The sequence below is a fragment of the Artemia sp. Qi Xiang Cuo genome, chromosome 4 (assembly GCF_049724085.1).
Source record: "Artemia sp. Qi Xiang Cuo chromosome 4, ASM4972408v1, whole genome shotgun sequence".
Taxonomy (NCBI): Eukaryota; Metazoa; Arthropoda; class Branchiopoda; order Anostraca; family Artemiidae; genus Artemia; species Artemia sp. Qi Xiang Cuo.
In genome coordinates, this window is record NC_142797.1 from 27,126,588 (window position 1) to 27,143,626 (window position 17,039).

Here is a 17,039-nt window from a genome sequence, read left to right on the forward strand (position 1 = left end):
TGTTCTTTACTAGGTTTCAGCCATCTCTAGATCCATGATACCGATGAAAGTTATATAATCCCTATTTATTATTAATAATTACTATGGGCTTGAAATTGTTCTTTACTATAAAAAATTATTGCTCAGACATTATAAATATTTTTGCAGTTTGCAGTTAAAGGAAATTATTTTATTTAAAATTTTTAGGAATTATTCTAGTTTTACTTGAAGAATCAGATTTTTTGTTAAAACTCCTATAAATTTTTGTTAATTACAAAAGCAAGTAGATTAGAACCTGACAAAAAACAAAACTAATTTAAAATTGTCTGGTATTTTTCTAGTTTTAATTAAAAAAAAAATGAAATTATTGCTCAGGTACCATAAATATTTTTTGCAGTTTACATAATAACTTTAGCAATCCTGAACTGTAAACTAAAATAAAAAAAATTGATTTTTTTTATGGAAATACACATTAAATGACATGTTGGGTAGTTAGAACCTAAGTTGTGGAATTAGAGGAAATGCGTTGAAGTTATTTGAAACTTTTTTGAGAGGTAGGACCCAGTGCGTTGAAATTTCTAATGTGAGGTCTGGTGAAAGAATGGTTGATTATGGTGGTCCACAGGGTTCTGTATTAGGTCCGCTTTTATTCTTGTTTTATATCAATGACTTACGATTTTCTGTTTTGGATTTGTTAGATAGTGCACATTCTAATTGTAGGGTGATTATTCCTAATTTTTAAGATGATACCCATTTTATTGCTGCTGCAAAGACTGAATCTGATTTAATAGAGATAATGAGACGAGGTATGTTAAGTATAGATAAGTGGATGAGAGTGAATAAGCTTTTATTAAATCATAGTAAATCAGGTTTTATTATATATGGTAGATCATCAAATTTTTACCCTTGGGTTCTGGATTTGCAAATGGAGAATTATGTAATTAAGCGTACAAATAATATACGATACCTTGGTGTTATTGTGGATGAATGCCTTAGTTTTAAAAATCATGTTTCTTTTATTAGTAGTAAGATTGCAAGAAATGTTGGAATGATGAGAAAGTTAAAAAATATTTTCCATGATTCTGTTTTGAGATTGATATATTTTTCGTTAGTTCACCCGTATTTAGTATATTGCGTGAGTATATGGTCTAGCACATTTTCAGTGCATTTGCAGCAGTTACGTGTGATACAAAATATGGCACTGCGAGTGTTGTCAGGAGATAATCGGAGAACCTCGGTTAGATCCCAATATGTACAGTTAAATATTATCCCTGTGTCAGGTCTTGGAAAATTTTACCATGGGTTATTTATGTTTAAGTATTTTTCTAATTTAGTTCCCAAGTGTTTTTCAAATTTATTTATTTCTGGTGATGATGTACACAATTATTCTACTTGTCATGCTAGAGATATACGGACACCTCAAGTTACTAGTACTAGATTGCTATTTTCAATACGTCATGTGGGGCCAGTTGTCTGGAATAATTTGCCTGTTTCTTTGAAAAGTTCAGCGAATCTATGTGAATTCCGTCGGGACCTTAAAACCCTTTGTCTTCATAGGTATGAATTTGTTTAATGGGTGGTATAGTTGAGTCACTCTCAGGTTTGCCTGGAACCCGTTTTTCCCGTTTTTCCTATATATTTTTATTTTTTTTTGTTTTGTTTATTTATTATTTACGAGATGGCGGCGGGAAGTTTTGGAGTATGTGAAGTATTGATTTTTGATTATTGCAACCAGGAGCCAAGTGAGTGTAGGATTTTCATTTTTTTTCTTCTTTTTTTCTTTCTTTCTTCTTTTTCTCTTTTTTTCTCTTCTTTATCTTTATTATGTTATTATAAGTGTTAATTTTAAGAGGGTAATTACTTCCGAACAAGCGTTAGCTTATGGAAGGTCATTTGTTTTTTTTGCGTTGTGTTGTTTTTGGAATAAACCCTTATCTTATCTTATCTTATCTTAACAAATAATAAAACTAATTGTAAAATTTTCTGGTATTTTTCTAGTTGTAATAAAAAAAATTAAAATTATTGCTGACACCATAAGTATTTTTGCAGTTTACACAATAACTTTAGCAATCCTGAAATGAGAACTGAAATAAAATAAAATTATCTTGTCGAAAGATAAACGTGTATAAATATTGCATTTACTTATTACGTCATATATGGTTACAACCTACGATTATGATCATCATTCATCAAGTTTGAACAAAAAATAAAGTTTTCATAAAAGTTTGATTGTATTAAAAAAACTAAATTAATTACAAAAAGCACTAGATGTGCCAATTTCCTTTAGAATGATCCATTAAACAGCTCTCTATAATTGTCCAATGCCCTGCAATCTGAAGAAAAGAAAAAAGATGCCCTTGATGCAGAATATTGTGGGTGCAGCCACTTTTCTTTATTTTAAAGCAAATATATATTTCTTGTTATTTATTTTCAGGTCTTATATGTAATTTGTTTTTCATAAGTCTCCAACAGTACAACAGTAAGCATACTAGTGGTTATGATAGCTGACATTCATCAAGATTGATCATAAAAATGAAGTTTTTAGTGGAAAAATGGATTCTATTTTAAAAGTTTTTTTTTTAACTACAAACATGCACTAGACCTAGCATTTTTCTTTAAAATGAGACATTGAACAACTCTCTACGATATTCCAGTGCCAAGCTATCTGTGGAAAAGAAAAAAGATGCCCTCAATGCAGAGTATTATGGTTTAAGCCACTTTTCTTGATTTTCAAACCAATATATTTTTCTTGTTATTCCAGCCAAGGGATGGTAAGTTTCCTGTATATGGGTTTTGGGCAAGGTGGTCCTAATAGTGCACTTTTTTTTTTCTGACTCTGCTTTTAGGAGTTATAGGCTATTTGTTGTTTTTTTTTCTATGGGGTGTGATCGTCTCGTAATAAGTTGCAAGCACTGTATATAGATAATATAACAGTAAGATCACGGCTCATGATTTTTGGCACTTCATTCTTGGGGCGTACAAACAGCTCCTCCCATTTACTCTGACATTAGCGGGTCAGTATGTATTTGTCAGTCACTGAAAAATGGTGCGAATTTGTATTATTCGTAATTGCAAAAGCAGAAAGAAAGTTGGCGAGCCGGATTTTTTTTGCGAACACATGCATATTACGAAGTAAAATTTAAGAATCAGGAAATCGAGAGACATACCTATCAAGGAAAATAAACTAGCAAGTAATTATTTTAGTTTTCGTAGTTTAAATATTTGATTATCTCTTTTTTTTTGAACAAAGGGGCGAAATTTTTAAAACTTGTGTTTGGTTATCTGCTTAATGATCTCATCAGTACTACAGACAATAAAAATCAAACCAATATCAATAAACATATGTGAAAAAAAGAAGTGACTATATTTAATTTAGCTGCAAGTCTGCATTCATTCCCACTGCGTAATTTTCCTTTGTGAAAAAATTGATAAAACTTTGGAACTGAAATATTAATGCAAAGCGCCAAATTTCATAGTCAAATGTCATCACATTAAGGCATTGTTCAAATAAAACTTTTTTTTTTTAATTCAATTTAATTTTTTTTTTCTTTAATTCAATTTAACTTGATTATTGTTGCAATTCATTCTTTGTTTTTCTTTCCATTCTTAAACCAACGTTATATTTACCTTTTGCATTATTACAGCCCACTGTATATACATCTATATAAATTTATATGCAGTGTTACAGCCATATCAATTATTCTCCTTTCCTTTTTTATTCTTTAATAATAATCTTAAGTTTAATATCATTTGATCTGCCATGAGCAGTCCAATTACCCTGGAATACGTATTTTGGCAGAAACTTTATCAAAATGCCTTTGAAACCAACTCAAGATTTCGAAACCTACTTGTAAGTCCTAAAAACATCTAATAATAACATTGCACTATTAATTACCGATTTTCATATATGTATTGGAATAATTTAATTTAAAATTAGATTCTTAAAAATTTAGTGTTACAATGTTGAAGCCAAGTTTCTTGTTCAAGAAAAATCTGACTTGTCTACCCATGAAAAAATTGAATGTTGCTTATTTTTATACTTGTTTAAATATTCTCCAGAGCACTTGCATCTCGGTCTGGGTTTTTATAATGGTTGAGGTACGGAAAGATCATACTGTCTATTATTTATATACATTGGTTGCAAGCTACTGCTGCAACCCGGATTAATACCCGTTTTTGTATATTTTATTTTGTTTTAATTTTTCCCCAGGCAATGCGCTAATGGAACTGAGCAAGGACAAATCAAGTATGAAACAAGTGGAAGGTCATTCAAGTCAGTTCATCAAACTATTAAATCACATTGACAGTGAGATGACTAAGCAAATCAATTATTTAACTCAAGTTTCCACAGGTATTATTTATATTTCTGAAAATCTCATACAAATTATTTTGCTGTAAATGAACTGCAGTCAACTGCAATCCATTTTTTTCTTTAGAATGTAGGTTTAAAGCAGTTGATTTGCTATTAGCTATATTCACATATTAACAATGTATTCCTGATTTTTGAACCTATGAAAATGTTAACTTACAGTAAGTGTCAACCCTCTTTAAGACTAAAGCCAACTAGTGAGAGCATTTTGCAAAGCCTTTCCATAGTCAATTTTTTTTTTAAATTTTAAATACAAATTTGTTTGGAAAAGGCATTGACAAGCTCAAAAATAGACAAACCTGTATTTATGTGTTCAAAAGTAAATAAATATCAAACATAGAAAAACATGCTATGCAAAAAGAAATACAAAAAATTAATGAAAAGAATTTCTTCAATCTTTCTCTACATTATTGGTTGCTTTCTACCATTTATTGCAGTCATATGCAAATCATTACTTGTTATTGACAATAGATTTACCAGTTTTGGTAGTATTCGTGCTTAAGAAACTGCTCCGAAATATTCAAATTTTATTATTATTAGTGAAAAAAGACTTCTTTGTTATTTTCACTCTCTTAATTGAAATATTATACCCGTTTTTCTATATTTTTGTGTTGTTTTATTTGTAAAGGGAAAGGTAATGTGGTCTAAGAAATTAATTCATTATGTATAGCCTGTGGATGGAAGACGACCAGTTCTTATCTATATTATTTTTGAATTTAGCAAAAGAACATGTTAATATAATTACTCGAAAAAAAATTAGAATGAATTGTATTTTAGTTTTTTATTTGCAATTTTTTTTAATTTAATTTGTTTGTTTTTTATTCCTGGGGATAAAGACTTTTGGTATTGAAGCTCAAATATTCGGACTTCAATTATTATTAGTGAAAAAAAAACTTTTTTGTTGCGTTCCAGTGTTGTCTTGCTTGAAATAATATACCCATTCTACTGTATTTTTATTTCGTTTTATTAAAAAAAACAAAAAAAACTGCATCCACTTCTATTATTTAAGAAAATATTACAGCTAAAGATTCCTCCCTAAAGTGTAAAAAAAGACTAGAAACTTTTGATTCAAAAAGTCGTGAAAGATATATTTTTGATCTTCTACACCATAATGTAATGTTTCATTGAATATAAATAATTGCTAATAGCATAGGACAGTTAAGGCCCATTCACAATGACATTTTGCTTATTTACAGATTGAGCTAGCGCTAATTTGAGCCAATAAGTACTTTTCATTGAATTTTTCAGCCAATCAAAAAATCTTATGAAAAATCTAATTGGCTCAAACTAGTACTAGTTAAATCTCATTATTTGTATAATATTATTAAGGGATTATTATAAATAGAAATACAGATTCAGATTAAGTTTTGTTTATAATAGTTCAATTAAATCACAAGCCAGAGCCTTGTATGCTTTTGTATTGCTAACTAGCAGCAAAGCTTCTCGGATGACTGTCGGATATTCTTTATTTGAGGATATGAAATCTGCTGACGCTGAATGTATAGTAAAAAAATCATTTCTTAAAATACCCATTGTATAAACATGACATGGTTGCTTTCAGAGGTGGAGATTTGTGATTGGCTGGGAGTTACCAGCATAACCATTTGTGTAGGTAGTTTTAATTTATGGGCAAATCTTCAAGCTCCTATCTGCAAAAATATGGAGTTTTGTATTTTTTGCCAGAAGAAAGATCATGGATGCGTGTTTATTTGTTTTTTTCCCCCAGGGGTTTTTAAATAAGTGTCAACGACTGATCCATCTATTTAAAGTCCCCCCCCCCCACAAATAAGGAAAAAGCCGAAAGGTGACAGAAAGTTGAATTGGAAGAAGTAATGTGTCTCCTTATTTATTCTTTTTCTTGTTTTTTTTTTCTCACTGCTGCTAGTGGGGCGCTGAAAAATCGTAGAAAAATGTCAGTCTCTAGGTTTCATTAAATCGAGAAAAAGAAGTTTTCAACTGAAAATAAGGAGCAACATTAAAATTTAAAACGAAAATAAATTATTACATATATGACGGGGGAATCCCCCTCCTCAACACCTCTTTCTTCACGCTACAGTTTTTCGGCACTTTTAAAAAAAGTTACTTATTGTTCTAACCAAACGACCCTTGGATTTCAGGAGTAGTTTTTTTGAAGAATTGGGACAAAATTTAAACTTTAGCGTAAAGAGCGAGGTGTTGAGGAGGGGAAACCCCCGTCATATGCGTAATAATCACTGTTCGTTTAAAGTTTTAATGTTGCTCCTTACTTTTGGTTGAAAAAACTCGTTTTTGTTTGTTTAATTTCTGATCGTTTTTTTTTTAATAACGCCAGGATACCTGACTCCAATTCTATGGAACTCCCCCCCCCCCTCCCAATAGAAATATCGTCTGGACAATTCAATTCTGGCAAAAATTATACCCCGGACAATTACCCTTAACATCTCCACGCGTAAAATTAAATCGGAAAAGAGAAAACAAGACATATACAGAAATTTCGTGCAGGAATTCTGGCAAATTCAACCAGTGTAAAATTTCCCCCGAAAAGTTCACCCCCTGGAAACTTCTCTCTCCATGGAAAATTCTCCCAGCAGAAAATTTGCCCTCCCCTCCCAACCTAGAAATGTATTCATACATCCCAAAAAAAGCAAAAAAATGGACTAATCTTACAACTTAGAGACCTTTCCACAGGGGCTTTAGGTGGTCATTTGATGTCCAAAGACATAGTTATCGGTCCTTTCAACAATGCTGAACAAAATAGATATCTAAAATTTTGATCGGACGATTTTGGGAAAAGTGGCATGGGAGGGGGCCTAGTTGCCCTCCAATTTTTGGTTACTTGAAAAGGGCACTAGAACTACAATGAACCCTCTGCCGACGTTCTAGGCCCAATGGGTCGATACGATCACCCCTGAAAAAAAAAACAACAACACAAAAAAAAAACAAATAAACACGCATAAGTGATCTTTCTTCTGGCAAAAATTACAAAATTCCACATTTTTGCAGATATGAGCTTGAAACCTCTTCAGTAAGGTTCCTTGATACGCTGAATCTTGATGATGTATTTTTCGTTAAAATTCTATTTATTCTAGGGTGTCTTTCCCTCTTTTTTTCGAAAATCAGACAAATATTCTCAGACTCTCAGACAAATATTCAGTTTCATGAAATGTAATCAAACAAATAGAAAAGGTTTGTCAACTAAAGTAAGGAGCAAGTTTAAAATTTAAAATAAACATAAACATAAACTTCTTTGTATACAAGGAAAACTGCCCCCTTCTCAACACTGTTCATTAAACAAGTTTTTTAGTGGTTTGAAAAATATTTTTTTCCCATAGTATATTTTCTTAAAAATTTGGAAAAAAAGCCAAACTTCACAGTAAAGAGTAAGGAGCTAAGTAGCAGACGGCCCCCTACATACAAAGAATATTCTGTTCAAATAGGTTCCCAATCTGTTCCTTGCTTTCAGTTGAAAAGCTCTTTTTTTATTTAATTTGTGATTATTTTCCAAATCATACCCAGGCCTAACCAAGATATAATTTGAGGTACCGGTCCCTTAAATCCCTGATTAATTGTTTTTAAAATGTGTAAATCAATAATTGTACCTTGATTCGTCTTGCTTTTAAATTTGCAATTTCAATTTTGGATAAAATTTGAATATACTTTAAAAATTGGCGATGAATATTAATTTTGGTGAAAAGTCCTTGTTAATATTAATACTAAAGAATTTTGGTTGGACGGAAAGGAGTATTATTGTTTGTATGGATGAAAATTCTGTAAGACTTTTGATTACATGACATACAATCGTTTAAATACATTGAAGTAATTCATATAAATGGAAGAAGAAAAATATTACCATTTGAAATTTGCTGCAAACTAAGTTCCTAGCAGTATTTGCCACCCCAAAGAAATTCTTTGACGGGGCTGAGGATGGCCTGCCTTGCCTTTTCCATCCCTGTGCTTTTAGATATGGGAATGTGACAATTTAGCTGTATAGAGAAACATTTTAATTAACTCTTACTTCCCTCCTACCTCTTTCAACTGAGTTTGCAAATCTGAAGCCTCAGGAAGAGTTAGCAGTTTGTCAATTAAAATTTACTTTTGTAGGAATCTACCCTAACCCCGCCTAGAAAATGACTCACCCCCCCCCCCTCATTATAGCTGATCTGCAATTACAGATCACTAGACGTAGCCTAAATTCATTACAAGTAAAGCTAATCAACTTGGTTGAATCCGGTACTGCCACCGTTTGGCATTACTTCTTTTGCAACTGGGAAGCCTAAAATATAGTTATTGATACTTTTGAATCAATTAGCTTCTCAGAATTTTCAATTGACTGCAAATTCGTCCTCTTCGGGGTAAAGTCATAGTTTGGGGCCCTAAACCATCTAAACTGTCACCCAACCACCACTGCTATTTTGTTGTCTGCCCCCTCGGAAAATTTTCTGCAGGCGCCCTTGACCCCCCCCCCTCCCGAAATGTTTGTCTGACTCGTAAAAGCGTAACAAAAATGGATATAAAATTTTTTTTATCCGTTTTTTAATTTTTTATGTAACCCCCCCCCCCAAAAAAAAAAATCCTTGTGTAAAACACCCCCTGAAAAAAAATCTTGGATACGGCCTTGCTTGTGATAGTAATTTTTTGAAATAAGTATCTGATCTTGTCTTCAAAAGTAAACATTTTACTTGAGGAAGCAAAAATTGAAAAATGAGTTTCGGGTATTTTTTGGGTAATGCTTTTTAAAAATCTAAAATACGGCAGCAAAAAAACGGCGGGACTTTCTGCTGAATATGAAAATGGAGAGTTGACAATGTAGAATTGGTTGAAGTTTGTCAATATAGGGTTATCTTGAAGAAACGCGGGTCCGTGTTGTCTGTGCGTACCAAACACTCACTATCTTCATAAAGTGCCATTATCATTTTAACTAGCCTATAAGGTACTCCTTAATAATTCAAAACCTTCCAGGATTATATCGATCAATATAATAAAACGCCAATTCAAAATCGATGAAGAAGAGGTATAACTTTTTGCTCCTTCTTTAGGCTTTCTTTGTCATAATAAGGTAAATAATCGCTTTCTCGACAAGCTTTTTAAGATATTTAAAGACAAGTAATGGAGCCAGTTGAGTGAAGCTTTCAGGAATCAGCTCAAATATCGAAATCTGAAAATCCCTAAAACTCATTTTAGAGAACTACTTTCTTAATAATATTTAAGAAAGTTTGTCCCGAAAGCGATTGTTTATCTTACCCACATCTTAATTCGGAACGTAATAGGGAAAGTTTTCTGCGGAAAAAAATAATTTCGAATTTTATTTCTATTATCTTGCTTATTAAGATTTATTATTGGAAGATAAAAAAAAGTTATAGCATATAGTAAAAATGGGGAAGACCTTAAAAACTCACATCATTTGAATAGTAAAGGAAGAATCGAGGAAGGACACAAAACTGTTTTCTTTATTGACACTGCAGCAAACATGATTGCGAACGTTGGTGTTTTCTCATAGCCCTATGATTGTCTAGCATCAAGAAAAAATCCCAAAGTCATATCAGGCATCCATAGAATAGCTAATTACAGGTCAGATTGAGATCTTTAAGTCCATATTTTAGATATAATAATACAAAGCTCAATACAAGAAGATTTTTTGTTGAAATACATAATGATATCTACCTATATAATTGCCTAATGACTTTAACTCTCAGCTAATCATTAATGTTCAGCTCTGAAAATTATTGTTTGACGGTATTCAACGGGTACATAAAGCCTGGAACCAAGCGAGTCTTCTTCATTCTATTGTGACTAACTACAGGCTTCATTAAATTTGTGACTAATTTTGTACGTAGTTTCGGTAAGTCTACCCCGTTTTGTTTCGCACAAAGAAGTTCGAGTTGAAACTTTCAGGGAAAGTTTTTTTTGGAAAAAGGAAGTAGGGGAATATTGAATCTAGTGGTGGGGGAAGGGGGTTAAATATATTTTTTCAGTCCTCACAAAAGATTACACACTACTTTATTTTTCCTTATTTTATGCTTGTAGCACTAAAATAATTTTTTTTAAAGGACACCCGCATGAAGGTTCATCATATGCATCACAGAAAGGATTTGAACTTGTTAGATTTCGTCTAGATTGTCTACGCCATCATGTAAATGAGCTGGACAACTTAAAGCATAGCAGAGCCGGCCGTGTAGCTACTGCCTCGCTTATCCAGCCACAGCAAACACCGCAAGAACTCATAACCCCTCAACAAGCACAGGTTATCCGTTTCTTTTAGTTTTTTCTCCTATTTCTAAATGAGAATAATAATTTCTATATAATTTCTAGAATAATATTTCTAATTAGTGGCTTATGAGAGACAGGGCCTGATTTGCCTGCTTATAGGCTCTATGCTAAAAGTTGTGAGTGAGCCCAGAATTCTGTTGAAATATTGACGTACCTCTAGTTCTGGACGTAAGCTGGACGCAAAATTTGGATGAAAGGATTTCTTCTGGGTGTGGTTGGTTGAAAATTTGAAAGAACTACATTTTGAAGGCTCAATTTTTCTAAGAGGCTTTATATTCTAAATAAACTGACCAGAAAGAAGTATATAACAAGTAAAACTCTTAATTAAGGCAGTAAAATAAAATAATTACTATACCTCGAATATTTAGTTTATTGTCTTAATTAAAAGTTTTACCCATTGTTATGTATTTCTGTATTTTCGTCTTATTTGTTAATGGAGAAGCTGTATGGTTCAAGAAATGATGTAAATATTTTTATTAATATGTATACCTGGTATACAGGTTTCTATCAAAAGGCTAGCCTCCTGTGGAAACCGGTTACCCTACTGCCTAATCCAAAAAATTTGTATATCACTTTGGTTACTCTCCTTTTACACGAATCAACAACTAAAATTAACCAACTTGACAAAATTTATTCTCATATAATGTTGCAGTGATTGCTTATTCCAAGACTAAGAGTCGTGTCATCTCGTCAAAAAGTTGGCAGAAGCAGTTGACGGAATTTAACTAAAAAATTAAAATTTAACTTTAATTAGTAAATTAATACAATCGTATGTTGAAGTTCTGCTGAAGAAAAAAGTCACCAACTAGTTTGAAAATGACACGAGACGCTTACCATAGGCAAAGCCATATCGTTGCCTATGGACATAAGGCTTCAATATTTTATTATTATTTTTTCCAGAGGTTCTTCATATGGAAGGAGTGGTCGTATAATCTCCGGAGGGGGCTCATTCAATATGAAATTGGAAGTTCTAGTGTCCATGATCAGAGGGCAACTAGCCCCCTCCACGCGCTCCTTTCCCCAAATGCATCTGATCAAAATTTTGAGAGGGCCATTTTGTTCAAAGTAGGTCAAAGATCAGATAACAGAAATTCCGAAGTCGACACGACCCACCAAAGCCCGGGGACACGTATTAAAAGTCATGAACCGGTGTCATATAACGTTCTTATTGAAGGGGTGGTCATATAAACCTCAGTGGGGTCTCATTTTATTGGAAATTGAAAGTCATAGGGACCTTTTTTAAGAGTGAAGATTGATTGGAGTGCAGCTAGCCCCCCCCCCCCCCCGCTCTCTATTCCCCAAATGTATCCTAGCTAAATTTTGAGATGGCCATTTTGTTCAAAATAGTCCAAAGATCACATAACAATGCCTTCGGGGTTGACCCCCAGCCTCCGGGGTAAGGACTGCGATTTATGAAAGTTGCCTATTGTTACTTCGATACTATGGGGGGCGGGAATCCCCCATAGCTCTCGGGGCGACGTTTGTAACTTATGCAAATTACCTATTGTTAACATATAACATTTTCTGGAAGGGGTGGTCGTATTAGCTTTGCAGGGGGCTTATTCGATTGGAAATTGAAACTTCTAGTTATTTTTTTAGAGTCAAAAGTGATCAAAGGGCAACCAGTCCCCCTCCTCTCCCACTCCCTTTTCCCCAAAGGCATCCAGTCAAAATTGTGAGATAGCCATTTTGTTCAAAATAGTCCAAAGGCCAAATAACTATGCCTCCGAGGTTCAACCACCCTAACCCCCGGGGCAATGGCTCTGAGTTATGCAAGTTGCTTATTGTTTCTTTGTTTACTTACTTTACTTTGATGAAACTTTGATGTTGAAAACACATTGATTTTGAAATAGGGAATTTTTTAAAACTTAAAAGTCTGGCAATCAAAACGAACAAAAATTAATTAAAAACTCCGAAAAAGAAGTTTCTGAAAAAAAATAAAGGCCATACTAACTTAAGAACAGCAGAAATTAAAATCAATAATAATTAAAACTCAAAACGACCAGAAATTAAATAAACAGGCATAGCAAACAAACCTGCAACAGATACCATATAAATAATAAATAAATCTTAAAACGAGTGAAACTTAAATTGAATGTGCAAATCAAACTCAAAACGAAAAAAAAATATTTTACTATTAAAGAATAAATAAAAACCCAATACGGACAGAAATTTAATAAACAATCATCGTAAACAAACATACAACAGGCAGTAATATAAATGAATAAATTAATCTTAAAAGCGACTAAAACTTGAATTGAATATGTAAATCAAGCTTAAAACGAACATAAGTCACTACAAACAAGAGTTTGACTACTGCCCCCTTCTCTAACTAAAAATATAGTCTTCTGTCTCATTGGCGCTTTACTGAAAACGAATGATATTACAAATGTTTTCTTTTGTACTTACAACATTCAAAATAAACTGAAAATTACAATGAAATAAAATCTTGAACTGGTGAGATTTCAACAATTTATATCATTATGTATCAAATATTCAGTTTAAGTTTATTCGTTTTTTTTGCAATACTGTACAAGACACATATAGTTTTCAGTAAAGAGTGACACAGAATATAGTTCAGCAAAGAGTAGTGACGCAGAAGGTTTTTATACTTTTACAGTTAGGGAAGGGGGCAGTAGCCGAAGTCTTGTTTGAAGTGATTTCTGTTTGTTCTAAGCTTAATTTGCATATTCAATTTAAGTTCTACTTGTTTAAGATTTGTGTGTTCATTTATATGGTAGGCTACCTGTTGTAGGTTTGTTTGCTATGCCTATTTATTTGATTTCTGTTCGATTTGGGTTTCATTTATTCTTTAATAATAATTTCTGGTCGTTTTGAGTTTGAATTATTATAGGTTTTTATTTCTGCTGATGTTAAGTTTAATATGGTCTTTACTTTTCTTTGAAAAACTTCTTTTTCGGATTTTTTTTTAGTTAATCATATTAAGAGACCACGTTTTTTGGCTAATACAAAAATATGAAGACCCGGTGCACACTTTACATATTATATCCTACTCCCTCCCCCCCCCCCACACACACATTTTTACAACATATTTTAGTATTTTGATTGAAGTACACCTTATTTTTGTACTGAAAAAAAAAATCGAAAACAGTAAAATTATCTGTTTCTTCATATAATATTTCCTTTATATATAATACGATTATCACGTTAGGTTAATATAAAAAAAAGAGAGATCCAGCGCACAATTTTGACATGTCACTGGTCCTTATCTGACCTGTGACTGACCTTATCTAGTCACTGGTCATCGTTATCAGACATTAAATGGAAGAAGTAGTGACTATAACGAAAACTAGACCTCAGTTAAAGTCTGACTAAAACATCTAAGGTATCAAGCTACTAAAGTGGGTACCTGGAGAAATATTGGAAAGGTAAACGGGAAGGGTGTGTGAAAGCACAGGAGGGCTCCATTGCATCTTCCATTGCATTTCCTGGCCGAATGGCCATAAAATGGAGATCAGCACTGCCGGTGCGGACGTCGTGATTACTTTACTTTTTTTATACCATCCGATTACTTTTTTTATTCAACTTTTACACTGCCTTATTTTATTTTTTATTTATTTTATTTATTCTTATACCACCGGATTGCTTGATTTTTAATTTCCAGTGTCGTATTCTTTGAGTTTTTAAAGCTACTAAAACGAACTCTCTAAAAGAAACAAGTCTTATGTTTTTTCACGGATTAGTTTCAATGTCAAATATCCCCTCCAAGAACAAAATGCAGAGGTAAACAGGACAATTTGATGAATGGAATAATGGCGAATTTCAATGAAGGCAGTGAAAATTGTCTTAGCTAAATATGAAGCCCTAGGAAGCGTCCAGCAGGGCTGGTCAAGAGGGTGAAAGATTCAACCCTAATTTACTTTGCGCAATCAATCCCCCGGTATACCCTCTGAGACCAGCAAGAGAGAGGTAGTGATCTCGGTTCTAGTGAATTTCTGATCCCAGAATGACAGAGCAAGTTCTTTTGCGGCCAAGGGCGTATCCAGGATTTTTTTTGGGATGGGAAGGGGATTACAAAAAAAAAAACGCATCAAAAAGTTGTTTGTGTGAATTTATATACCGAAACCTGAGTTGCGCGTTTGTAAATAGACTTTTAAAGAAAGCTATTGACCAAGCCCACAGAATGAGGTTCTACCTCTTTATGTACAGCGTTGATATCTCAGCTGCATTCGATTCAGTTTTGCAGTCTAGGGTGTTCCTGAAATTACTCGAGTATAATGTGAGTTCTCACGTCCTGGCACTTTTGTTTTTCTGATACTCCGCCAGTTTTGTGAAAGTTAGACTGACAGGAGATCACCTGAGCAGACCCATTAGATTCGTTCGAGGCCTTCGGCAAGGATCTGTATTAAGCCCTATCCTGTTTAATACCCTAAAATCCGGAATAACAAAAAATATTGCTGGAGGCTTCAGTATCAATCCAGTTCCAGTTCCAAAAATTTTGTAGCATGGTATATGAACTACCAATAAGTCTTTTCACCCCTTTGATACTCCAAAAAAATGTCATCAGATTTTTATAAATCCATTGTCCTCAACTATAATCCAGTCTTCTTATAGGTTAAAACAAACCAATCATCCCAATTAAACTTCTAAATTCTACTAATGGGTTGGGGTAAGTGCGGGTACTTGAGTCACCTTTCCCCAGCAATTTAAGACTTATAGGCCGGCCGGTACCAATACGACTCTTCATGATCACTCCCGCTCTCCTCTTCACTCTCCAGAACAAATGATGAATAGCCTTCTTCATTTTAATGACATCATTATCCACTAATAAACACTAATCAATTAGACACTTTTTTGAAATGTCAACTTACTGTGATTAACATTAGATCTTTGCCTAATAATATCACGCGAGTTGAGGTCAGAGAGAGGACCTGGCTTTAACAAAGAAGCCTTCGCTGCCAGTAAATCCACAGTGTCATTATATTTTATACCTTTATGGCTTGGAACATGTTGGAAATAAATCTGGTTGCCTTTAGCCTGGAGGTTCAGAAGCTGTCTTCTAATGTTGAATAGGTCCTTATCATTGGCAATTCTATTAATTTTTTTGAGCAAAAGTATTGCCGAATAGGAGTCAGAGAGGCAAAGAATATTCTCCTCCACAATGCTATAATTTAAGAGAACGTCTAGAGCCAAGCGAATAGCACATAATTCAGCTGACAAAATGGAAGATCCCAAAGGAAGGGGTGAAAAAAGGTTAAGGTTCAGTGATAGAATACATACTCCTGCTCCAGCTCTCTCACCCTGGACAGATCCATCAGAATAGATTTTCCTGTGATTAAGGTACAATTTCGACATCTCTCAGCCAAAATAGTCTGAATCTCATGACTGGGAATTTGGTTTTTATTTGACAAATAGGTGAACTCATTTCCCACGGCGGATTGTCAGTAAAGGGGTATGCACAGGGGGAATACTGACTGCAATTTGGGGCCTCCAATTGAAACTGATTCCAATCTAAATGATCTCAGTCTGCTTTCGTATGCTGACGACCTGTTGATGTCAAGCTGTAACTTTGTATCTCTACAAGAGGATATTGACAGCCTTATAACTGGATGAGAATGTATCGGTCTGAGAGTTAATACACTAAATACGGAGTTCTTGAAATTTTGTCTCTCGTTAAGGAAGTAGCAAAACAGTGATCTTACATGTGTTACGGTTGAACGAACCAAAATGTTCCCTGGAAAATTCTTGAAGTCCCTGGGAATAATGCATGGTTATGGCATCAGAAGTTCTCGTTTACTAATAATTGAGAAAATTACCAACAGTATTTGCTCAAGTTACGACAAGCTTGTCTCTCTGAAAATTAGTTTGAACAGGAAGGTTCTTGCAAAGCTTCATGCAGCGATTGTTCTCCCTTACCTGCTTTATGTGTCGCCGCTATTAAACTGGTTCACACAAACTGATAAGACTAAAACTCCAATATGTAAACTGCAAAAACCTATGAGAGACACCCATTCGTTTAAGATCTGAAAATATGGTAGACCCAATTGTCATTGTATCATCTACTGAACAAAATTTACAAAAAAGGGGTTCTAAACATTGTTCGAGTTTTTGCCTCTACATGTCGTCTACGTGTGCGAATGAAGAAACTATTGTTTAATTTTATTATCTGGTATTGAAGTGCTGGAACGTCTATTAACTCAACCATGTAAGGAACCTTGCCTCACAGAGGTTGGGGGAACATGACGGTCTCAAGTCCGTTAAATAAGAAGGGTTGGGCTGTGGGTTTGCAACCCACACCCAGGACCCTGAGGGGCAACCCTCAGGGGAAAAACACCTGCAACTGAAACGCCTACAACAGCCTAGAATGCATCGCCTCCCCCCCCCAGATATCGACCCCCGCATGCCCCCGGAACCGATTTTGACTGCGAAACAACACCTAAAGATGGGTTTTTGGAATATGAGAACGATGAACTAGATATCCAAG

At 33.9% G+C, this 17,039-nt stretch overlaps 1 protein-coding gene across 1 annotated transcript in view; it reads left to right on the forward strand.

Moving 5' to 3' along the window:
• LOC148952949 (uncharacterized) overlaps positions 1-17,039 on the forward strand; it is a 33,650-nt gene that overhangs the window by 11,341 nt on the left and 5,270 nt on the right. Inside the window, exons 2-3 of the mRNA XM_089088203.1 lie at positions 4,190-4,330; positions 10,375-10,568. Coding sequence (XP_088944329.1) covers positions 4,190-4,330; positions 10,375-10,568 — 335 coding nt within the window. The remainder of the gene's footprint in view (positions 1-4,189; positions 4,331-10,374; positions 10,569-17,039) is intronic.